Raw genomic sequence first — 26515 nt, 5'->3', positions numbered from 1 at the left:
ATAAATAGTACTTGTTGTTAAAAGCATTATTTCATCCATGCAGAGTCTTTAAACTGACGCCCACCTGACTGACAGCTCCTCATGTGATTCAGTAGACAGCAGATCTCAGGCTGTACCACTTTCTTCCTTTTTCCACCCTGCAGTGAAATCAGAGGTGCAGCAGGGCAGCTGCTCACATGAGTTCAGGAAGAACCGGGAATGATTTCAGGTTCTGAGATTAGAAGGGATGCTGTGAGGTGAACCCTGACACCCAACCCACTGCTGACTTTGACCTTTCCCACGGCACACACACACATTTTGCTGTGATAAACACACTCTCTTGATGGCTCTCTGTGGGAGAGTTAGTTCACATGACCACCGGGGTGCTGCTCCACCTGACCGAACTAAAGGGTCAAATAAATGTCTGTGACCGAGCTAAAGGGCCATGTTATTGGTCAATCATGTGTGTGCACGTGAGTGAGCGTGTGCTTGAGATGATGTGTTTCTATTCTCTTCTTCTCAGCAGTGAGCTGCTGCAGAGAAACCGCCTTTTAATTAACTCTGACTTCTGACATAGTGAAATAACAGTGCGTGTTATTGGACATCAACAGAAAAATTTGAGATGTAACTGTGGATTTTACAAAAACTGCTCCTTTAGTGCCTGGACAGGTCACATGAGACTAAACAAAGATAAAAAACAAGACACATATCTGATTTCATATTTGCTATTTTTAACTTGCTCTTTAAAGGTGATCTGTAAAGTGTTCCTTTATTGTCATTTTCACCTCAAATTTATTTTAAAAAGATCTAGTTGGTTGTTGGTTTCATGGACAAAAGCAGCCTGTATAACATGGGCGCATGAACACTACGTATCGAAGAAATTTTCACACTTGTATTAAAAACTGTCAGCACGCCTACATCACTGAGGGCCATGTGCATGTGAGTGAACTGGACCTTTAGCTTTCAGCAGCTGGAGTTCTGGAGCCAGGCTGCGTCCTTCGATGTTATTTCTATATCACATTATATCATTAAACAATAATATAAGGTTCAATTTTGTTTGTTTCTATAATGATCTAACCATCTTCACCACTACCTCCCAGTGTGATCAACACTACACGCACACACACTGCATACAGCAGCGAGCACGCCAACAACTCGTGCAATTAAAGAACTTCACAGACAGTATGATCGGTTTAGCTCAGGACATGTGAGCAAAGGTGACACAAATGTGCGTTTTCTTTTACATAAAACAAATACAGGCCACATTTTCACAGGTAAATACAACAGAATACAATCCCAACATATTCACAGTTTTATAACTTATAACTTTTACAGTTTTAGAAATTGTCAAATTTCCATTCATGTGAGAACTATGTAGAAACTCACAAAAACAAGTACATGAAAATGTTTTTTCGTTCGTTTGTTAATGTTTAAAACTGTCTGTCAGGGAGCGAAAGAAAAACAATGGACAAGGACATCTGCAGTCAGCACAGGTATCGAATAAAGGCAAACACACCTGGGGTCTGTTCAAATCTTTTAAAGAACCAACAACAACAAAAGAGAACTCAGGAAGAGCAACCCTGCACCAGGCAGCACGATGCGGTAAACCCCACTAGAGGGCGCCAGAGAACAACCAATAAAGTAGCATCATACTCATAATCAACACAACTCTTAGGTGTGCACCTACATCCTGGGAGCATGGGAAGAGGTCGTACCTTGTTTTATTGTTTTACGGTAGGATTAACGTAGCTATGTCAGTTTTAGTCTAAGTGCCTTTTTACATATAGATGAACTGTTGGATTTTCCAGACCAGCAGGTTAAGGGAAGTCGTTTATGGGGCCACACTCTGACCCCCCCCCACACACACACACACACAGTGTTCTTTGTTCACATGTATACCTATGTAAGATGTTATATGTTAATGACCCTATGCATATTCATGTAACCACAATAAAAGGAGTGCTATGGGGAACCTGGCTGAGAGTCTGACGGAGGTCAAGTGGTGGGACGACACTTGGCTCCAGGCAGGTCTCCCTCATGCATGAGTAAACCAGAGAACTTTGGTGCCTTGTGTCTTGCTGCGTAGCAAATTGTCCTTAACGTTCCAGCGAATAGGTTTACGTTACAAACCTATCAATGTAGTTTCTACACAGCAGAGTAACAAACTAACTGAAATTGACACTCAGCACAAAGATTAACAACTAGAAATATTCTAACAGTGTTTTAAGGTTTTTATGTGAAGCAGCTTTGCAGATAAACTCGAGTCCTCTCCTGCACCTCCCACCGAGAGCCGCCAGTCTCCGGTGGCGTACAAGTGCTTAAGGAAAAGTATGTGCACCTGCTGTCACAACCCGGCTCATAGGAGGTGACAATCAAGAGGGAGACCACACACAGGCTTTTAAAGACTGTAAGACATATTTAATGAAAATAAGGTAAAGCAACTTAAAGACAATTTAAAGGACATAACAGCCATGACTGAAACTTCCAAATGAACAAAATGGGTGCCAGGCGGCGAGACAGAGCCAAAGCCAGGCACCCTGGTTCAGTCAAGGTGTCTTTATATACACTGGGACTGGCCTCTCAGGTGTGCTGCATCACTAATTGGGTCAGCTCCACCTACCTGCAAGAAACAGGTAAAAGAAAAAGAAAAACACAAGGCCAGCCCACTGGCCGTCACACTGCTGTAAAAGTGTGTAAAATATGTCATAAAAGCGTTTTTGTTCGTATGTTACACTTTAAATATCTGATTCATATAAAACTCATTTTTTGTTCGCTTTTTTAAATAAAGCTTTGTCCAATGTACATGTCATGTGTTTTATTCTTTGGCCTTCGGAAACTGTAATAATTCATTTTGATACATAAAATATTCAAACTTTTTTGAGTATTTGAATAAAAAGATGCATCAAAAATCTTAAGCACTGATGAGCACAGACGGCTGAGAAGTGTTTGATGAAAAACGTTTTTCTTCTATGAGGCTGGATTTTCAGGTTCTGAGGAACCAAATTGAAAGACCATATATACCTAGAGGCACATAATCAATTGTGTGTGATCTTTAGCAGGCTGCAAACCTAATGTGCACTCGAGGAATGCACTGTCCCACTATACCACGGCAGGATCAACGCAGCTATGCCTGTTCCAGTTTAAGTGCCTTCTTTACATATAGATGAACTGTTGGATTTTCCAGACCAGCAGGCCAAAGGAAGTCGCCCGTGGGGTCACAGCAAGAGGAGATGAAGTTCAAACAAAGGGCATTGCAGAAACAGGGTCCTTTGTATAATATCATCAAAAACAATATCCTGTAAATGCTAACCGTAGTGCTAAAATTCACAACACAAATGTGTAAATAATGAATTGTATGAATAAATAAAGGAGGCTAAATAGCAAGCAGTGCTAATGCGGAACTGTGTTAGTTTGCTGCTTCAATGAAAGCAGAAGGATCAATTTTAAAATACAGACACACACTGTGTACGCTGTGACTGCAGCTGCCGAACAAAACTGCATCATAATGTTAATATCACAGAATCATCTGTATTTTCCTTAGTTTTTGATCTCTCTCTCTCTCTCAGACACTCTCTCACACACACACAAACAATTTTGGGAAATTGGGAACTGCTCCTAATGATAACGAACCTTTTTTTCTTCTTTATAAAACCCCCCAAAACAAAACTGTTTATTTCTACTGCAGTTAGACTTTTTAATATGCCAGTGTTAAGGCTAAAATGCGCTGATGCTGTGACAGCTTACTCCGGAAGTGCAGTTATGACCCGCTGCTTTCGCACACTAGAAACCGAAAGTGTTCAAAACTGCGTCAGAGCGCTGAGAGGAGTGGCTGTGAGTCCCGTTATTTTCGAGAGATACTGTATTCACAGTCTTGGGAGATTTCTGCAGACATGGAGCTTCTATCACTTCTCTTTATGAGCTCCTGCTTCCTGACTTTGTCCGGACTGACGTTTGGTGATCAATCCGGTAAGAAAATCGTTAATTTATTATTTATTTACCGATCGTAGGCGCACGCGCAGTTATGGAACAATGGAGTGTCTGTGAACACGCAGCAGCGTGGGGCCTTAAGGCTGTTCAGGCTGATGGTTTCGTGGGTGGATGCCTGCACCATCCGTACCCATCACTTTATCTTTTAACGCAGCTGTCCGCATTGTGTTTTGCGTTATGTGAGTATACTGAGTATTACGGTAAACAAGACAAACCGAAGTCAACATTTTCAGGCGAACGTGTTTTCAACACCATGATTATTTATGGTCATTTATTAGAGAAACTCAGTTTCATTTGGAGATGTCTTTATCTTTAGGTGTGGCCTCATCGACAGCGGTCTGCGCGCTGCTTCCTGAAACGCACATCCTTTTTCTTTCCTGTTGAGACACAAACTGTGTAACATTTGCTTCTGAATATGAAATTTAAGTGTGTGTCCGCTACATGAAGCTTTAAAGACACTATAGCTTTACGTTATACTGACCAACAAAATGAAAACTCAAGACTCACAAAAACTGAACGAGCTGACACACACACACACACACACACACACACACACACACACACACACACACACACACACACACACACACACACACACACACAGCATAGCTCTTGTTTTTTTTCCTCTCAGGCTGTAGGTAATAATTAAAGTCTGGAATTTTAGCTCGCTAACAGTAGCAGCTGCATTCTCACAGAGGTGGTGCACATGGCTCTGATAAAGAGAAGTAAAAAATAGAAACAAGAAAATACATGAAAATCTGTGTGCACTTTTGGCAGGTACACAGAGATTTTAACTATGTTCAAATGTCTGTGCAGAAACAGATTAAAAACCTGAAACACTTCAGTTGTGTTTGCTTAAAAAATAAAATAAAATAAATGAATAAATCCCAGTTTCATTCCTGAGGAGCAGCAGGAGACTCTGCTCTAAGCACTCAGCGTGAGGACTGAGTGAAGAGTTATAAAGTGTTTAGAATTTGCATGTTTTCAGATATTTAATCAACTTACAGACAGAACAACAACACAGCTCTGCAACACCACTGACCAGAGAGATAATTAATGGGAGCAAAGACCAGAAATTAATTTTTGACTCCTACAGTTTATAATAATGTGCATTACATGGAAAACAGGAAAAGACAGCAGTGTTTACATGTGTAAGGCAACTCAATTATTTTGTAACTGTAGGTGTAACACCCCTTTCTAAACTTGGGATACAGATTTGAATGTTGTGCTGGGCCAACAGTTAATGTTTGACTGCTGGAGCAAATTGAGTGACTAATGAAACGCTCTGAGAACTTGATTTTATCAACTTCACAAAAGAATAATGTCATATACATACAATGGAAACAACAGCATTACATGAAAGGAAAAGCTGGAACAAAAATCATGGAAAATAATAAACAAACCACACCCCAGGGGATTTGGCTCAGTCTCTTGTGTCAGGCCACACCTTGCAGTGGGAGTCCAGCAATGAGCCCCCTCCTTGCAGGATGTGCAAAGGAGCAGTGAGGTGCAATTCTGTCCAAACACTTAAGTAGACTTTGTACAGTTTGAGGCTCGTCCAAAGAATTTAACTTCCTTCTCAGAACAATCATCTCAAGGAATCCTGGAGGGGTGGCTCACCATCTTTGGACTTTTCTTCAATGAACCGTACACCCAAAATACCTGACCTGTATAACACAGAGTAACATTCAGGAACCTACATTTAGACATTCATGCAAACTACAAAAACAAAACATATCCCCTTTTCTGTAAACTGCATTTACTTCACAATGAACACAACGAGGGTTTGACACAGGAACATACAGTCTCTACAGCATAAATATAACCTGCAGTCTTTGCATACAGCGTTATAGGAAGCTAACAAAATGTAATGTAATCAAGCTGAATGGGTGGATGACTGGTTGTGTAAAGTGCTTTGGGGTCCTTAGGGACTAGAAAAGCGCTATATAAATACAGGCCATTTACAGGCCATTTGTGGAGAATTTGTGGGTCCTTCTAAAACAGCAGAATTATGTTGAAGTAAAACCGTACACCTCTCTGAAGAGTGTCCAGGAGCTGTTGCCTAATAATTATACACACACACATTCTCATATTTTTCCTTTCTTAAATATTCAGTTTTGACTTAAGATAATATTATTGGACTGACCAAGATCTCTGTAGACATTCAACAATAACAATAACCTTCAAAAATAAAATATAAGATGCTTAATAATTGTGCACACGGTGTGTGGCTAAAGGGTAAAATAAATTATTATAATCCAAATGATGCTGTGCTGAGGAAATGTGCACTAAAATATAAGGTGTGTGTGTGTGTGTGTGTGTGTGTGTGTGTGTGTGTGTGTGAGAGAGAGAGAGAGAAACTGAGACTGGCCTTAACCTTTGACCCTGCTGATTCTGGAGATAGGAGTGGATCCTCTGTTTCTACCTCAGCCTCTACACAAAGAGTTTTACCATAACCAGTCATTTCTGGTCGTGAATCGTTTTCCTGTCACCTCTTCTGTGTAACTGTCACTGAAAAGTGGTGACAGATTACACCGGAAGTGTAGGCTTACTGCTTTTAGGGAACAGAAACTCTAAGAGGAGTGGCTGCGAGCTTCGTTATATTAGAAAGATGCTATTTTTGATCCCCAGCAGATTTCTGCAGACATGGAGCTTCTACCACTTCTCTTTATGTGCTTCTGTTTCATGACTCTGTCCGGACTGACGATTGGTGATCAATCCTTTAGGAAAATCATTCAATAGACTGATCATAGGTGGAAGGGGAGTTATGGAACAATGGAGTGTCTGTGAACACGCAGCAGTGTGGGGCCTCAAGGCTGTTCGGGGGATGGTTTCGTGCCCGTCACTTTATCTTTTAACACAGCTGTCCGCATTCTGTTTTGCGTCATGTGTATACTGAGTATTAAACGAGTAAACGAAACAAAGACCTGAAGTCAACATGTTTTTCACCATAATTAATATAATAATACAGAAAAATACAAGATGTTAAAAAAAATCAAATTATTAACAGACGCAAAATCTAAATATAACAAACTTACTAATAACCACATTTGTAAGTTACTAATTTGACTTTAGATCAGCAATATTCACCCTCACAGGGCCAATATCAAATCAGTATAATACTCATAAGACATTTGTTGCCGGATACTCGATGGTCGGTTGCGTCGTGTGTCTGGCGACACTCTCAATGGAGGACTTTGAACGACATCTACCAATTCGGAACCACGATAACAGAGTTCAGGCTGATTGGAGCCGGCTTATCGAAGAACAAGAAGTGGCTACAGCTGTTCAAAATCCCACAAGGCTGGCCGACATGATAGACGATGGGCAGGGCTGTGAGTACTCAGACTGTGTTTCTTTGAACGCTATATGGATAAAATCTTGGAGAAGAACAATGGGAATTGAGAGATTTGGTGACCAGTGACGGAAATTAGACCAGCTGTAAACATTGGAAGCAGTTTGTTCGCACTAACCAAAACAACTACCATCTTCATCTCAAGTGGCCCCCTGGCGCCAGCTGGATGCTCAAGGCAAAAGCTAACGGGAATAACAAATTCTCCCTTAGATAACAAGACTGTTTGTTGTGACTCTTCGACCTCCTTCAAGGCCACCCGTGTCAACCGATGATTGCTGACTTTTGCCTAACCGGGTGAAGGGACACTTTCTCTCGGCTGAACATGGAACACACACACGCTCACACATACGCATGTACATGGACACAGACCTGCACTCGAACTACTACTACTGTGTGACTATCACTGAAAAAACAGTGACAGATTAAACCGGAAGTGTAGGCTTACTGCTTTTAGAAACAGAACTCGATCAGTGCCTTAAGAGGAGTGGCTCTGAGTCTGTTATATTAGAGAGATACTATTTTTGAACCTCAGCAGATTTCTGCAGACATGGAGTTTCTACCACTTCTCTTTATGTGCTTCTGTTTCATGACTTTGTCCTGACTGACGTTTGGTGATCAATCCGGTAAGAAACGTATTGATGTAGAGGCTGAGTACGTTTGAAGAGGGTTGATGGGTGGAATAAAGCGATGCCACTGTTACGAATAAAACTTATGGTGTTGAGTAAGTCCAGTATCTCTAGCTGTACTTATCTTGTCCGTTTATTGCTCACCATTGGTTGCATTTGTTGTTCCACACTTCATCATAGTATCCAACATCATTCAGAATAAATCACAACAGTGCAGCGGCTACAAAAGGTTTGCTCCCTCAGACCAAAAACATGTGACACTAATTTTATGTGTCTGTGAGCGCGAGGGAGAAAAAGAAGAGTCGAAAAGTACGAGCTGTCACCGACCAGAAACAGGAGCTGGAAGCATGTAAATATGTTAACCACTACAGCCAAGAAGAGTGCCTGACAGCCCAGCTGTAAGTCAGCTATTAAGACTCGACTGTACGCTGTGTTCGTGTTTTCCTCTGAAACAATAAGTTCCGTTGCAGCAGCCTTTCAACGCCTCTCTCTGTCTCTCGCTAGCAAAGTTGACCCAGACAACAAAGTTAAGCTAGTTTTCAGCTACGAGCCCGACACGAACCCGACGTATCAGCCAGAGGTCCCTTTACTACGGTTCGGAGCCGCGAACCTGTTTTATATACGCGTGGAATAGTTTTCTATACGAGGTCGCTGCAAAAAGTGCAGCCTTACCTAATGTCCACCTACTGTTACTCATTTATATTAAAGTTTTTAATTAATAGTAATTAATAGTAATAAATCACACAGCAATAGTACATTCATGTAGTTGTAAAAAGCATGATAATATATTAAGTAATCCAAAGTATTCAGAATACGTTACTTTCATTGAGTAACATAATGGAATACGTTACAAAATACATTTTGGGGCATGTAATCTGTAATCTGTAGTGGAATACATTTTAAAAGTAACCTTCCCAACACTGATGTAACAGTCTGCTTCTAAACTCAAAGTTACTGAAGATCTCTGGTGTGTAACCAGTTACTTATTCTGGATGGCATTACCTTGGTCCGCAGGATTACTGTGAGGAATCCTGTGGTCATTTTTTAACAAGGTTATGTCCTTCAACAGCCCCAGTTTGGATTCAAACACTGTATTGTTCATTTGTTTAAATAGACTTTCTTTGTGATAAAGCTTACGGTTAGGTTGGGTCAGGTGACCCTGAATCCTCCCTTAAACTTTCCATGGTACACAGAGCACTCGTCTCCAGTCCCCTTTCTTTCACTATACGTTTACAGGTATAGACCAATAAAAACTTAAATTGTGGCATAAATTGAAATCTTAGTCCGTATCCATCAGAAGTGAAATTCTTTTGTGAAGACACTAAATTTCCTCACAATCCATTCTAAATTTGGATTTAAAATCAGATAAGAAAATAAATAGTTTAGAACTTTGTGGAATTTTATTATTATTTTGAAAAACTGAGCTCTGACACCATAAAGAAGCTACTTTGGCTGCTCCATTATTCACAAGAGGTCTTCACAGCAGGCAGCTCTGCACATTTGGGCTCCTTTGGTGACGCCTCCTCATCAGAGCAGGGAACTTTCTCTTGTTAGGTGAATGTGTATACCACTGGAGCTGTTAATATTGATCATAATGATATGTGTCGATGTGAGCATTAATGGTTGACTGTCTCCCTGTGATAGATTTTCACAATTATATGAAGTTGTACCTTCAGAATGATGTCAGAATGATAATATAATTGAAAACAATGAACTCCATCATAGGGTATGCTGGAGTTTAATACTAATAACAGTTAACCAGCCATAATAATAGCAATAGTTCCAGTCTTTGTGATAATCATTGTAGCAATAACAGTAGCAAAAATAATTATAAAAATTGTTAAACTAAAGTAATATCTTTATTATGATAGTAATGTATAACAATTGAAATGAATGTGTCAACAAAGCATAGTAAATTTGTTTTTATATGTAGTATCTACAATTTGAACACCTTTGACAACAATTTCTATATTTTTATGTATTTCATGATTTATTATATCATTAATGACTGGATACATGCTGTTTAATGATGAAATCACATTCACCTTAAAAACTGCTTTTAGTTTGAAATCCGAGCTCAGTTTACCTTACCGTAATACCTAGTATACACACGTAACGCAGGACATAGTGAGGAGCTGGTTTGATCAATGTAGCAGATCAATGAAATGAAAGTATCCTCTTGATTATTTCTGATACTCGTTGGTTCATTTGGAGACGTCTTTAGATGTAACGTTGGTGTCAGCGGTTTGTGTGTTGCTTCCTGAAAACCCACAAAAAGCCCTTCGATTTGTCAGTTTTTAAGATTTCTTCATCATTAAAGTAATCCAGTAATAGTCACCAGTATAAGTGTTGACAGTTAATTCGGCAAACTTTCATTTTCGAAATTATAAACACAGAGTGTGTGTCCCTGATGTTTTCCCCCGCCTCCTCGCTTACAGCGCTGTTGCTGCCATCATGTACCCCGGTTTAACCGCAGTAACTGGGCCTGTCAATCACAGAGGCTGTGGCGTGGCTGCTTTGAAAGTGACCAATCACATGAGTGCCTTCTTCCTTCGTGTTCCGCCTCCAAACTGTCAGCTTCGGGAGCAGAGCTGCTACAGGGTTTGCAAAGCAGAGACCTTCGACTGTGTTCTGGCTTCTTTGTGCACTTAGCTGCTGGTTGTTGTTGCGTTGACTGGCTGCATGTGACTTTATTTTATTGATGTTGTGTAATTCCACACATATGTTCTTGTTTTAACATATGATATAGAAACTGAACAACAGTGTTTCCTGAAAACCCTCTCCTGTCTGATCATTTCATAATAACATTTAAATTTACAATAATTGATTACACAGCAGTGGGGAGTAGACTTCATCACAGTAGATGTCTTTCTGAAAGTGCTGTAACTGAGTTTAAGAATATAACTCTCCCACTGATATCATCTTCAGAGCAGCTACTACAAAAGGAGTCGACATCTATTTAGTAATTTTACCTCTTTACTGCGTATGACTCTGGATACTGTAGCTCCTGTTGTACTTGGCTTTCTGGTATAACTCTCAAATGTGCTGATTAAAGCAGATAACTGTGATAAGATTGCTTTCAGAGCTGTTGCCCAAGCAAAGGGGGAGGGTGCATCTGACCCCCTCGGCTGTAATTGGTCCAGCCCAGAGTCAATCATGACCAATTCAGAGACTGACTGACTTCTGAAAACATAAATGTAATAAATAGAGTAAAGGTGAGCTATTATACTCATTTCTAGCTCCATATTTTATTCTTAGACACTACTGGAACAGTTTAACATGATTCACAGTTCACAATGATCCTTGTGGTATTTCAGGAAGAGCTAGGACCCCAAATCCAGACTCATTGGCAGGTCTGAAACTTACAACAAACAAACTACCCACAGCGTTTTTGATGTGAAAAAGGCTGAGGATAGACAAGGGCTGTAAACCCACAGCAGGTAATTAGAGACAGTAGACACACCTGGCAACACAACTGAAACTCATCAGGGAAAATAAAACTGAGGAAAGTAAAACTGAACACTAAACACACTGAACAAGGATCACTAAAATAAAACAGGAAATCACTAACACAGAGACAAGAACTCAAACATATGAAATGTTCACAGAAAGACAAACATGGAAAAAAGAGACAAAACAAGACTGAGTGCAGAGAAAGGAAATACAAAGAGGAAGTAATAAACCGAAAGTCATCAATAACTAACAAGGATTAAAGGCACAAATAATAAAATCAGAAACCAATGCCAGAGGCCAAAATAACTATAAAACACAAAATACTATTTATCTAATTTATATTAGAAAACTCTTCAGCTTCTTCGCCCTCCATTTAAACCTGTCATTCAAACTGTGCAGTGGGGCGTGGACCACAGAAAAATGTGAAGAGGAACTAAACTGAAGAGTGAACTCACTGTTTAATTCATGTTTTGTCTTTCAGGGACATCTGTGATTGTGAGAGAAGGTGATTATGCCATTTTACCCTGTTCCCTCGGCACCAATGAGAACATTGAGGATGTGCGGTTTGTGTGGACGAAGAATGGAACTGAAAAGGAGGTGTATATACATGATACTGGGGTGAATCATAGTCCTGCCCTCCCAGGTCGAGTCTTACATTTTCGAGATGATCTGAAGCACGGCAACGCCTCCATAAAAATAAATTATGTTCAGCAGGAGGACAGAGGAATCTACACCTGTAACTTTACAACCAAAGGAAAAACATTCAGGATTAAGCTTGTTGTTGGTGAGTGCTGTTATCAGCTGATTATTTACAGATGAAACAGTCAGCATGCACATCTGGGTCTCACCCCTACAGCACACCTGTAGTGATATTTGCAATATTTGGTGGACAAACTGAGACCGTCCCATGTGCATGCTGGTCCTGCTCCTGTCTACTTATCAGAAATCTGACGCGCTCACAGAGTCGTCACTAAACTAAGTAAAATCTCTGTGACGTCTCAACTCTGTGAGCAACTTTACATCACACAGACCTCAGTGGACCTGTGGATGTAGAAGCTATGATCCAGTCTGATGCTCACATGTGTTTCTACAGCAAACTGAGATAATCCGGGTAAACCCCAAACATACACTGTATATAAAAGCTGGACATAGCCACCATGACATCACTAACTGGTTAATGACGTCCTGTTATGGTATCTCAAGCTGACTGTCCCCATTTTGGTGTTTTGAATTATCTTTGCTTTATCCTAATTTTCCTAATTATCCTAAAAGTACTGATAACTTATTTAAACAGGTTTTTCACATTTGTGAAAGTGAAAGATTTCCTAAAACTAAATATAATATAAATAAATATAAGTGACTAATTCTGTTGCCTAAATCTGATTAAACTGTAACTGAAAAATATTGATCAAATAAAACAAAACCACATTGGTTCTCAGCACCTGTGTTCAATTTCAACATGTTTCTCAAGTCTTCCTGGACTTCCTGAAACGTGTACCTGCAGTTCTCTGGATGCAGCTGCAGTTCTCTTAGAATTTATTTACAAAGATTCAACAGAGAGAAATCAGTTCAGTTCATTTCTGCTCTGTTTGGGGGAACTCCCTGTATTATTGAAGTGGGGGTCGCCTTCACTCAGCATGACTGAAGAGTTTTAGGACAGAGAGTTTTGGTACTGCATCATCTGATCTCATAATGTCTCCCCCCAAAAAGAAAACACAACAGGCAGAAGACATGATTTTGTGCAATTTGCAAAGTAAATTGTGTGCTGCAGATTTTATAATTCACATTTTTGTGATTTGTTTAAATATTTTCTTCCTAAAAAGTAAAATCTTACAAATACACATGCTGTAAGGCCACAAAACCACATCTGTTCACAACAGTTACAAAACTAACAGCAACTTCAAAAGAAGATTTTGTGCTGATGCAGATGTTTGTAAATCTGACCCTAAATGTTCCTTCTTTAAAATTCTAATCCTTGTAATGAAGGGATTTTTTTTACAGGCTGTTCTTGCTTATATGACCAAACATCAGAGTTAGGACAAATTGTGCTACATCATTAAGGACAGATTAATGTAAGGTGGTTCCCACTGTCAGCACACGCCTCTTCTCTTTTCCTAACTCCATGTCAATTCCCCACCTTTCCTTGAAAAAGAAGTTAAAAATAGCAGCTATGAGGTGCTTTTGGAACTTAACCTCCTATGTGCATGCATTTTCCTGTATATGTCAATTTATCTAAAATTTGAGGAGTCTTCAAAAAAAAGGCAGAAAGAAAAGAAAATCTCTGCGAATGAAACTTTAAACACTGAATAAATATTAATTTCTCCTTATAGTTCAGACACACAGCTGTTCAAAGTGTGACTCACTGTGTGATTATCACCCATCCACCAGGATAAACCAGCCTCCAGTTGAAATGTTTAAGGATTTTTTTAAATCTGTGACTGTGCTTTCTTTGGGGATTATAAAAAAAATATGTCTAATATAGCAGGATAACACTTCTGAGTTTATTTTCATCAGTTTTATCTGTCTGCCAAATTGATGAGACCACAGTCACCTCTAACATGTGTGTTTTTTCTCCTTTCAGACTCCGTCTTAACTTGTTAGAGCCTCTCACAGTCATGTGCACTTCTGCATGTCTGTAACTACCAGGCTCAACTTTGTAATAATTTCCAAACCATAAATATCTGATACCTGCCTGTTTGATCACTGTGAAGTAACATCTGTAAAATATTTCATGTAGTCTGTTAGTTTAACCTTTAGCTCTAACACAGATCATCTGTCTGAAGATTATGCAGGAAATGACCGAAGCCTTGATGTTTTTAAGCTTTTACTTCATATGTTAAAGACAGTTAATCAGTCATCATGAGGGCTACAAGGCTGAAATTTACTGGATGTCATCTTCATTTTGTCTACAATAAATGTGCCAAGTTTCATTCTGATATATAGAAGTAGCTCTAAGATATTAGAGTGTAGTTCAAAGTGCAAAGCAGAGCTTCTCTAACCAATTGCCTCGAAACTCCATAAAAATCTCTCCAAAGTAAAAAAATAATGAGGATTCATTCAACTTCTTCTTGCATTTCAAATGTTCCTAAATGCTAAATTCAATTACAACATGATGCATTGAATAATTAAAATAAAGATTTACACATTTATTGTAATTTAATCGCTTTTTTTTCGACAGACAAAACCGTTTTATTTGATTTCTTTTCGTTCCATTGTAACACCGAGGCTAACCACGTTAACTTCCATATATGGTCAGACAGGTGATTTTCCCGGCTTCAAACTGACAGTGGTTTCACTGCGGTTAATTTCTATTATATGACAGTAGCTGTCAATCAAACGTGCTTACAGCTAGTGTGAAGCTTCACTTTTCTGATTGGCTGATCGGATTAATCGTCTTCAGAGCGGAGGAGAAAGATACCGATTGGTTAACTCTGCTTGTGGGCGTTTAGAGATTTCAGAGATACCGGACTTGATTGATAAAATATTTATCAGTACTTAAAAATTGGTTTTAATGTCGCAGTTTTAGAAGTTTGTGTAGCTCCGATAAAACTTTACGAGCGAATAAAGTCACGTTTTTTCAGCTTATTTTTACTCCCGGCTAAACTCAAACGAGCTGAAGTTAATTTGCGGGGTTTTGTTCTTTAAATCGAGCTCATGTTTGTCTTTTAAACATGTTTATCATTCCAATAAACGGCTTTTATCGGTGATGCGACAGGCTAGCAGTAAGGTTAATAACAATTTACTGCCGTAAATGAAGACGTTACTGTTTTTATGTCGTAAATTCTTCACTGATGTTCACGAATCTGCTGAAAAACGAACGTCCCAGCTTTCAAATGACGTATAAATGTCTGTATCGGTGCTTCCGGTCATCATGAAAATATGCAGCATGATAATTTATTAGTTTTTACATGTAAACTTGGGTCGCATACAACCTCTGCGTTTCAAAAGGTTAAAGGTCCGGAACGTCCCAGGTGAGTTCCGTTTGTGGTGAGGCTCAGTTAAAAATTGATCCATCGCGACTTTACTGTCTTTTGGTTGGAACCCTGCAAAGCATTTACTGATTATTTTTTTTATAAACAGTTCAGGGAAATAAAACTGTTTTAATTGTATTTGTAAATGTATATGTAAATATTTGGTGTGGGTTTTTGCTACATTATCTAATTAATTATGAGTTCAGTAACCAAAAATCTGTCAATGATCCGGGCACCGTGTTCGTTAGACGTAGCTGTTCAGTCCAGTAGAAACTACCTGATGAGATTTTGCTCAAACTGTATCGCATCCCTCTCAGTGTAATTAAAATTTTAAATTATGTAGAGAAATGTGGATTCAAATGTATTTTTTATTTTGGAGAGCTTTTGTTGATGATATTTTTTGTAACCGCCACAGTTATTACATTATGAAATGCCTGAAACTTTTTTTAAAATCTTTTATATAACTCTTAGACAAACTTTGGGACCTCTAAACTTTTTCTGTCTAGAAATTAATTAATGTGAGTCAAAAAATATTGTTTAGAGTAAAAACTAAATTTCTCATCAAACATCAGAGCTGTGATGTTAGAAAAGTTAACGCAGTACTCCGCTTTTTGTTCTCAAACACATTATAACCCACATCTGCACTTAGAGTAGCTGAACAGGAAAAAATAACCAATTAACTGTGATTGTTCTTACATAATCTGTCTGTTATGTGTTCACAGGAGCAGCAGAGCCAGAGATCACAATTTTTGTTCGACTATATGGCGGGGCGCTGCTTCAGTGTGATGTTAAGAATGCTTATCCCGAACCTACAGTGCAGTGGTGGGACAGTAACAATCAAATCATTCATTCTGAGGAGTCACAGGTCTCTGAACAAGGTCGCTTCAACATCACCCTCAAAGCTACTGTGAAAAAACCCGACCGCTATCGCTGTGTCGCCACACAGGAGAAAATCAAACATCAGGCGCAAAAAGAAATCAATGTTGATTTTGATGGTGAGTGGCATTTTATCACTAAACGATTCTCATTGCTTTTGAAAAACGTAAATAATACTCTCAGATTCAATGCAAAGAGTGACGTCTTCAAGGAAACAAAAGCTTAAAAAGACAATCAAATATCTGGAAAATGTGAGATTCACTGAAACTGAAGCAAAAAGCAACTTTAGTCTGAATTCAACTCATAAATGATTTTGTTTGTATATAAGACTTCTTACAGGTGTCATTATGTCCTGTTGTGGTCCCTGAATCCAGAGATGGGAGTTGCCCAACATACGAAGTGCCTAATTGTTGCTGCAAACCACAGAAGACTTAATGATACAAACACAGCAGCAAATTTAAAATAACATATAATAGAGAGAAGTCTGAGCAGTCTTTCTATATTGATGTTAATAAATTAAACAATAAAACCAAGAAAGAAACAAACTGTTTCCTGTAGATGTGGTGAGACCTCAGAATTAGGGAGATATTCAAAGGGGCTGTTTGGGGTGGTGGGGTGGAAGAGTGGTATACATATACATACCTATACAAAAAACTTGAATTTTACAATGTTTATTTATTGGATAAAATAAGTTAAATGTCACCGTTTTTATTGTCCGGCCGTAAATAGGCCGGGGGTGTTCGCAATCTAATTGGGCCGGGTCCTCAGGTGGACGCATAGACTGGAAGTGAGCGACTGTGAAATACATCACAAACTCCCTCGGTGGAGTGAAACTCTGCCGTCTGCTCCTTGCTATGTAAAATATAACAGGACGCTGGCGTAAATTTTCGACCATCTCACACTTCTGTTTAATCAGCTTCCTTTTGACATTTATTCAGCTGTGTGAAAATCCTAGAGAAATCCTCCTGAGGGATTAATAAAGTTTTATTTAATCTAATCTAATCTAATAACTTTAATCTCAGCCAAACCGATTTACTCACGAACAAATAAAACACTGAAAAAGGCCAAACGATAACATGTTTAAGTTATTTAAGTGACTTATATATCATGTTTAACCTGAGTAGCGAAAGACCGTGGGGGTTTCATCATCTTTTTCAAGTTCCTGTTAGGAGTCATGCAGTCGCATTTTGAACCAGCTGCAGACGTGAGAGCAATGACTGACTGACCCCCACATAAAGTGAGTTACAGTAGTCCAGGCGGGAAGAAATAAGAGCATGGATCACTGTTTCAAGGTGCTGCCTCGAAAGAAAAGATTTTACTCTTGCCAGTCACCTTAAATGATAAGAACTGGACTTCACCACTGCTCTGATTTGGTTGTCCAATTTAAAATCACTGTCCAACTTAAAACCAAGGTCAGTAACAACAGGTTTAAAATAGACTTCCAGGGATCCTAAATCAACAGAGGAGGACTCACAGGGACCACTAGGTCCAAACACCAACACTTCTGTTTTTTTTTCGTTAAAATTTAAAAAGTTTAGAGCCAACCAAGCTTTAATGTCATCTAGACATGTCAAGAGAGGTTTTATGGAGATGCCATCCTTCTACTTTAGTGGTAAATCAATTTGGCAGTCATCGGCATAACAATGAAATGAGATCCCATGCCTTCTAAGGATGGAACCCAACAACAACAACAAACTTTATTTATATAGCACATTTAAAAACCAGTGGTGTACCAAGTCCTTAACATGTAAGAGAGTAGGGTGAAGTAACAGGGAAGGATGAGGGCTATGGCAAGGTGCCAAAACATGCTAGCAGGTTGAATGGCATTAAAACACAAAGCAAAAGAATTGCATATAAAAGCATAAAAGAAAACGAAGTGTAAAGGATAAAACAGTCAAAAAATTAAAAATGTTTAAAAGTAATTAAGAATAAGCCGAAGATAAGAATAACCATTAAGCTAACTAACAAGCAAGCGTTAACTGGAAGAAAAGGTGAGGCTAAATAAGTGGGTTTTAACCGCGATTTGAAGGAATGGATGGAATCAGACTCGCGTATAGCGATGGGGAGGTTATTCCATAAATCGGGTGCAGCCAAGGCAAACGTGCGGTCACCTCTAGTCTTCAGCCGGGATCTCAGCAGTACCAAGAGTGACTGGGAAGATGATCTTAGTGCTCTAGTAGGGGTGTATAATCTAAGTAGCTCAATGAGGTAGCTTGGCGCTATATTGTTCATAATTCGGAAGGTAAGCAGCAGGATTTTGAATTGAATACGATACTTGACGGGAAGCCAATGCAGATCAGCAAGGACAGGGGTAATAGAGACACGGCGCCCACTACCAGTAAGGAGACGAGCAGCCGCATTCTGAACAATTTGCATTCTACGGAGAAGAGGAGAGTTAAGACCGAAGTAAAGTGAGTTGCAATAATCCAACCTAGATGTCACAAAGGCGTGGTTAAGCTTTCCAAGGTCCCAAAGCGGAACATAATGTCTGGCCTTGCTAATAGGACGCAGTTGATGGAAGCAAGATTTAACAACAGAAGACACTTGTTTCTCGAACTTAAAAGAGCTATCCAAAAATACACCTAGGTCACTAACCGTGTCGGTGAGGAAACTGTTAAAGGAACCAAGGGCATCACGGAGTTGGTCACGGGGGACTCTGCTGTCAAAGACGATAATTTCAGTTTTCCTGTTTAGAATAAGAGAGTAACCTGCCAGCCAATTTTTGACCTCATGCATGCACTCGCAAAAGCCGTACAAAGACATAGCGGGATCATCAGTTAGTTCGAAATACATCTGTATGTCGTTGGCATAACAATGATGTGCAATGTTATACTTCTCAAAGATTGCGCCTAAGGGGAGCATATACAGTAAGAAGAGCAGTGGCCCTAAAATTGAGCCCTGTGGGACGCCGCATGACAGAGGAGAAGATGATTCGGAACCGAGAAGGCTGACAGATAAGGTTCTATCTGACAAATAAGACCTAAACCAATTAAGTGCAGTGCCACCAATACCCACTACATCATTTAATCGAGAAATTAGAATATTGTGGTCTACTGTGTCAAAGGCAGCAGTTAGGTCAAGCAAGACAAGAACAACATGGTTACCAGAATCACATGCCAGAAGGATGTCATTAAAAACCCTTAATAATGCAGATTCTGTTCTATTAAGGGTTTTAAAACCTGATTGAAAAACCTCAAAGATACCATTATCATCTAGAAAATCTTTCAGTTGACTAAAAACAATTTTCTCTAAAACCTTGGAGAGTAAAGGCAGCGTGGAAATAGACCTATAGTTGGCTAAAACTGTGTGATCAAGGCCAGGTTTCTTAAGCAGTGGGTGCACTACTGCATGTTTGAAATTTGCAGGAACCATACCAGAAGACAGACTGCTGTTAATAATGTCAAGGACATACTGTCGTATGCTAAGAAAAATTTCTTTAAAGAATTGTGGAGGGAAAGGATCCCGAGGGGAACCTTCGGGCTTAATATGGTGAACCACATCCTCTAAAGTGGAGAGTGTCACAAGATCAGACTGAGTGAAAACAGCAGCGTAAAGGACAGAGACAGAGGGGTCAGAGTTTGAAAACAATGAGCCGGGAGTTTGCTATTCTTGCCAGCTCAGATATTTGAAGTTTACACAGCTACATTCTCACCTGAAAATATGTTAAAAGTTTATTTTGCGACCCAGAAAGAGTAATATTAAAAATAAGTAGCTGCAGTAGAAGTAGCCATTGTTGGAAACTGGAATTGGCCGGGCCAATCTGGGATATGGTTTTTCAATTTTGTTGTCCGGGTGGAAAATCAGGAGAAATTCGGGGGAATGGTGGCTCCGGGAGATTTTCTTACTGAAATCTTCTGCTGCTGTTTTTAAAGTTTCCATGTTACCAGGCTGTAGAGGGCTCTGAAGATTTAAACAGTTTTAGATCCATGACACTCACAGTCTTATGTTAAAATGTCAAAGGACAGCATTATATTTTTGATATTAACAGTAACTCTGGGCCTCTGTGGAATGAGCAGCTGATCTCGTCTCTGTCTAAAGATGGATAAAGAAAACTCAAGAGTGCTGAATCATTCAATAATACAGACTATTAGAGTAACAGGTGTGTAGCATCGCTAGCAACAAGCCTCCAACACAGTGCGTATGCTAGCGGCTAATCTAGCAAACGAATTAACAACAGAGTGATTTTAGAACTATAAAATGCTAAGCTGTGTCTTTTTCATAACAGTGACATGTTTGTATTTACCTTAATTAAATGAGTCGTCAGTCGCAGTAAAGCCATCAGCAGATAAACTGCAGCAGCTGGGCTACTTAAAAAGTGTAGGAGGGCGTGTTTGCAGTCACGTCCAGCAGATGTGTGGGTGAGAGTGTGACACAGTTGATCCACCTCAAGTCACTACTGCACAGACTCTGGGTCCAAAAATGCAAGATGGCAGCCTCCACAAGCGGGGTATTTTAGCTTCATTTTTGCACAATGGGAGGAAGTGCTCTCGCATCGTCCATTTTTTCTACAGTCATTGGCTGAACAAGGGATATAGGCTAAGGCCACCATGTGCTCGCGGTCCCTTCTCTGGGCCGGGGCCCAGAAACGCTATCCTGGGCAGGGGTTTCCCTAGATTTTTCACTCATAGGGGTCTTTTGAAAGTTCACTGTCTGGTCCCTTACCCAGGACCAATTTGAGAGGGGAGATCCTACCAGAGGGGGACTTCAATCTCTTTCAGTCCCGCCTTGCTTGACAACTGATGCAGCTATAAGAGCAGGAATGAGGCAGTATGAAGGGACATGACAGAGAGACGTCTCTGAAAGACTGAAATGACACACACACACACACACACACACACACACACACACACACACACACACACACACACACACACAATAATCTCATGAATGCAAATATCCTGTGATGGATTTAGAAAAAGCTGGTGTGATTTTTGTGGCTGGCCTTCTCACATATGTATTTGCAGGACTAAAAAGAATAATATTTAAATAAATAATGCAAATGTGATTTACTAATATTTTCAGCATGCAGTTTGTTGTTAATTCCACAAAATTTACTTGTCATGGTTGTCATAGTTTCTTGTTTTATTATATTTTTTATGAGCCTCCAACATCATTTCCTTGTGTATTTATTGTTGAATGTATATTTTGGTCACTATTTCAACCGTTTACACAATTTTATCCTCAATTTTCTCAAATTGATTATGTTCTCTGATATTTATGCATCTTTGTCTGCTACACTGTTATAAAAAGAACCTTTTGTACCTTTTTGTTTCCACAGAGAAGAGTGACTCTGCACCACAAGGTAAAGTCCAGAATCCTAATGTTGATTCATACATTACATCATTTGCTTGATGTCATTCACAGGTGGGCAGTCAGCAAGGTAAACAAACACAAAGTATTAACATTAGGAAGCAGCACAGTGAGGAGATCATTTAGGAAGAACGTGAAGTCCTGGAAAAAAAATCAGAGTTTATAGACAATCTGGTAATTGGTGAGGGGACAGAGACGACTGTATAAGATCTTGACATGGAAAAGGAAGAGCCTTAGCCTTCAGACAATAATTCTGATGGCTAAAGTAATGATCCAATCATATGGTTGGAATAGAGTTAGAGTGACGTCAGTTTAGGTTGATGCCAAAAGCACATGAGGATCAGACATTAGCGCCCTAATGTTTGGAGTATTAAACACTAATCTGAGTGTGATAAAAGACAATGTTAACAAATATTAATAGACAGTGATATCAAACCTGGCTGTTGTCTAAACAAAGTCTGATAACAAAGCAGAGCAGCATGTGCTGTAAACTGTTGAAAACATGCTCCCACAAATACCAGTAACACCACAACAAGATACCAAGACATGACCAACTCCATGGCCATAAACATTTCTCTGATTTCTTTATAGTAGCAACTTTATTTGGAACTGACAGAATAATTTAGTTTTTCAGTTTGTTTATGTTCTTCTGTGAGACTGGAAGCTTTTGCCGAGTCAGAATTAAGATTTTAGTTTATTATATGTATCTGTTATTTATTTAAAAAACACTTGTAAAGTGTTGCAGAAGATTTATCATGTTCAGCTTCTGAAAAAAACATGCAATACGTAAACCTAAGTTAACCTTATGTTTTCAGATCTCAGGAGTAAAATGGAACTTTTAAGCTCATCACAGTTTATTCTAGGAGTGTTTATATTGAAGGAGAGAGGGAGATTTTATAAGAACCGACTCAGTGCTGTTAGAGCAGTGTTGAAACTTTGCTTTAGGACCTTTCATGAAACTGAGCAGAGCAGAACTGAGCTGTGTTTTTCTCAGCAGGGCGCACACAGCGAACTTCTTTCTGTTGACTCTGTAACAAACCAAAATTTAAATATCTGTCAAATTCAGTTAGGATAGGACTGAATGTGAGGCACCCTGAGGATTTTACGCATTAAAAACAAGTTTCAGAGTTCTTGTCAAAGTAGTTTTAAGGTGGTCGACCCCCACACCACATCACCTTTTTTGTTTTTGTTGTGACAGTAGTTTGACACAGTACAGAGCGAAAAAGCTCATTTACTCTCACCTGATGTGGCACTAAAGCAATATTGAGTTTTGCCAGTAGGTGGCAGTGTTGGCTTAGACAAACGAGTGCTTCCAAAGTAATCTCACACAAAAGTAACACAGGCCAGTCATGGTAATGGAAGGCGACAGTAAAACAGAACTGCTGTTTCTGTATTCTCTATTTACTGGAGCAGTCGGACATTTACCGATGTGACACAGTAACTAAGTCGTGTTTGGTGTTCATCCAACATCATACAGGTCAGGTGTGAAGATTTCAGGTGGAATATTTTGTAATATTGCAGCTCTTCACTGGATAAATCCTGAGCTCTTCTGCTCATGACAGAATGACGGTTATTACTGAAGTAAACTGACTGGCGGCCACGTCTGCAGCCTGTTTGCAGTTCGGACACAAGCATGTCGCTGCATGTTGTACTGTGTGTCACAAATAAAATTTGACTTATTTATATATGAGTAGCACACTGTTAGAAGCTCATTCTGCAATTGCATCATCACAATAATTTGTCTAGTTGAGTAAATCTGTCCCAAAGCCTTTGATTTACTCATATTTTCCTGCTGTGATTTAGTGCATTCGGATTTTAATATGTTGTTAGTAACCTTTACAGCACAGTGTAACTGGGGGTCATTTATATTATTAAAAAATTGATTTGCTCCAAATTCCATCATTCATCCAGCTCAAAAGATTTTTAATAGATTTCAGACACTTCTGTTTGTGGGTCAAAATATTAGGAACACCAGTTATTATAGTTCAGTGCTGTGTGACACATCAGCATTTACTGACTTCAAACAGGTTTAGATTATCCTGAAAAATCCAAGTGTCAGAAAAAGCTGAACACAACAAATTTAATCAAATTCAAATGAGTAAAAGATCAAACTTTATGGTGCTGCAGTACCAGCGTCCTGCAAACATGTACTTTATAACATTATTTTTGCAGCCCAGTTATTTAACAATCAAATTTTAATTTCAGTTTAACATTTATTTATTTAATGCAGCTAACCTGTGAGCTCTCTGTAAGCAGTGCTTAACTCTGTTCTATAAAGCTTTTTTTTATTTTTTATTTCAGTTGTAATGTTTATTTTATCTTCCCTGATTTGAAAGACATCAGGAGGTCAAGCACTGTGATGGCATAGTGTGTTACTCAGTGTTACTCAGTGTTACTGATGCAGTTAGAGGACGAGGGTGGAGGCAGCGTGCAGGGACATTAAACCTGAAAGTGAAAAAATAACTGTTGAGCCAAATGTACCAAAATCTCACTGAAGGTTTTAGCTGTAAAACAGCTGATCAGACAAAAGAAACACTTTTCAGTCTCAGGGGATGAGAGCAGTTACACACTCTAATATGAGGGAGATACAACTTTGTTTTCAGAATCAGAATACTTTAATAATCTCCAAGGAAATTATGTTATTTCATGATCGCTTTTTACTTAAAAGGTCAGAGGGTGTCCTAGTGTTTAATAATTTATTATCTTGAACACACTCTGTAGATTTTTGACTGCAGGATAATATAAACCTGTAATAAACCTTTAATTATTTCCTCTGTTGGTTTCAGTGAGGTCACAAATATGTTTGTGCAGATGAAGCTTCCACACAAACAGAATCAAGATAAAGTCAGAGGTTTAAGGTTTTAAAGAGAAAATGGAAATGAAAGCAGCAAATAAACTCTACAAGTTCAGATTTCTAATTTAGGAAATAAATCATCTTCGTCTGAAACCAGAACACAGAAAACAAACTGCTTAAATTGTCCTTTAGTTTTGTTATCCTGCTGATGAAGATGATCACAGCTGTGTCTTTGTTAAAGAATAACTCTCAGCTTTTGGTAAATATGTCAAACATGTATTCAGGAAGGGTCACTTCACTGCACTCTCATATAGTTTAGTTTGAGAGTTAGTGCTCAGTGCCAGTGTGTTCATCAGGAGAGCTAACAGTTTTTCAAAATAAAGCTGATTGCAAAAGAATTCAGATTTGTGTGAAGTGTTAGTGTCTAAAAACAGGTTTAATCCCAACAGCTTAAATTAAATCTTAATTCAGTGGTTCATTTTACACACAGCATGTTTTCAGCCTTTATTTATTCTGGATTTTTCTACAGGATGATAAAAAGAGATCATATTAAAGTCAGTCTATAAAAATGTGTTTTTAGAAGTAATGTCAAGGAAAGGAGGCTCAGCAGGAGGAAAGCAGGAGTCTCTGAGCAGCAGCCCAGAGATTCAAACATCCTTCATAGAGGAGGATGCTCCAACATCATCATCCTCACAGCTCAGAGTAGAAACAGAACCAGCCTGTTAGCTGTGGAGACGAGCAGGAGGAAACAGGAAGTTAGATCCATGCTGACATCACTGAGCTCGCTGGTTAAACCTGCTGTTTGTTCCTGACATGCAGTCACAGTCTGAGTTACACCAATGTTTTCTCTTCTGTTTCAGGGTCTCCTGTATGGGCTGCCATAGTCATCAGTGTTCTTGTTGCTGTTGTTAAAGTGTGAGTTAAAGCTTGCTTTTTGAAGAAAGGTGAGTTTTACTGATGTACTATATCAACATTCATCATTTGTTGGCAGGAACATCAAACATTCTTTACAACTCCCTCATGTTAGATCTTAACCTTTGATTTATGTCAAAGAAGATAAAGACTTTGTTTCTATTCACTCAGTGTGTGACCAGTGTAGTTGTGTGTTTCTTGAATATTTTGACTTTGTTCCCGCAGGTTCACAAAGAAGAGAAAATGGCCGCTCCATAAATCTCACCTCCGAACGATCTTAAAAAGTGTGAATTGGTCATATTTGAAACCTGTTTTTGTTTTTTGTCGTTGAAAATAAAATAGAAAAAATACCATTTTAAAACAGTCACATTTCCATCATTTCAACTTTAATTTGATCATTTACTGATCTCAGTGTTTCCTCTCCTGCTGCAGTTTCATGGCTCCTCCTGAATCCTTTCCCATTTTCAGTGTGCAGCTTTATAAATAATTCACTGAACAAAGTTTCTCTGAGGTTCATGTTTTTCATGAGGACAGTGATGGTTTGTTTTGACCATAACAGATTAAAATAATTGGAACTCCAAAAAATTGTCCCCTTTGAAGACGTTACAGTTTATTATCTGGATCAGTAAAAAGAAAAATAACGAGACAAGCAAATTTAAAAATGGCCCAAAGCAAAACATTAACTCTAAATTCAGGATTTATTAAAGTTTCACGTTTCTATTATGTTTCATATTCAGTTGAAAGCTTGTCATGCAAGTGATGAAGAAACATTTCAGCTCATATTTAACTCAGTCTAGTTAAACATGTGCACTCATGTTTTACTGTAAATGAATATTTAGCAGATAGAAAAATTATGATTTTCATTTTTAGAATATTTTTACTTGCGCTTAAACTCTAATATCATATGTTGTTTTTGGTTCAGTTGATTTTTTTTTTTCAAATTATATTTTTGCTGTCAACTGTTGATGTACTTTTTTATATTTATGCCATTTAACAGAAAGCTTAAGAGTGCACAAGCCTGAATAAAAAACTTTTGCGACTGTGTGTGTGTGTGTGTGTGTGTGTGTGTGTGTGTGTGTGTGTGTGTGTGTGTGTGTGTGTGTGTGTGCGCGCGCACGCATGTATATGCGTCACTAAATGTTAATAAAGTGAGAAGATGTTTTACTGTTCTAGTCAAATTCCAGAATGATTCTTATTTTGCAGCAGCTGTGCTTTGATAAAAGACATTTAGCTACAGATGGAATGTCGGTGC

General features: G+C 38.9%; 1 protein-coding gene across 2 annotated transcripts; it reads left to right on the top strand.

The window, feature by feature from the left end:
• The first annotated feature begins 3760 nt into the window (after positions 1 to 3760).
• Positions 3761 to 26307, top strand: LOC113021857 (butyrophilin subfamily 1 member A1-like). 2 transcript variants are annotated; one of them, XM_080301543.1, is made up of 6 exons: positions 3761 to 3945; positions 11882 to 12184; positions 16094 to 16366; positions 21526 to 21549; positions 25212 to 25295; positions 25489 to 26307. In XM_080301543.1, the coding sequence occupies exons 1-5, from the start codon at positions 3870 to 3872 to the stop codon at positions 25268 to 25270; spliced, it is 735 nt and encodes a 244-aa protein (XP_080157669.1). In that variant the 5' UTR covers positions 3761 to 3869; the 3' UTR covers positions 25271 to 25295; positions 25489 to 26307. The 2 variants fall into 2 exon arrangements, with proteins under 2 accessions (XP_080157669.1, XP_080157668.1); XM_080301542.1 differs by lacking the exons at positions 21526 to 21549; positions 25212 to 25295; positions 25489 to 26307 and adding an exon at positions 16576 to 16792.
• The last annotated feature ends 208 nt before the right edge of the window (positions 26308 to 26515 follow it).

This window comes from Astatotilapia calliptera, chromosome 5 (genome assembly GCF_964374335.1).
Source record: "Astatotilapia calliptera chromosome 5, fAstCal68.1, whole genome shotgun sequence".
NCBI classification, from domain to species: Eukaryota; Metazoa; Chordata; class Actinopteri; order Cichliformes; family Cichlidae; genus Astatotilapia; species Astatotilapia calliptera.
Note: the sequence above shows the minus strand (reverse complement) of the source record. Positions and strands in the feature narration are given on the sequence as shown.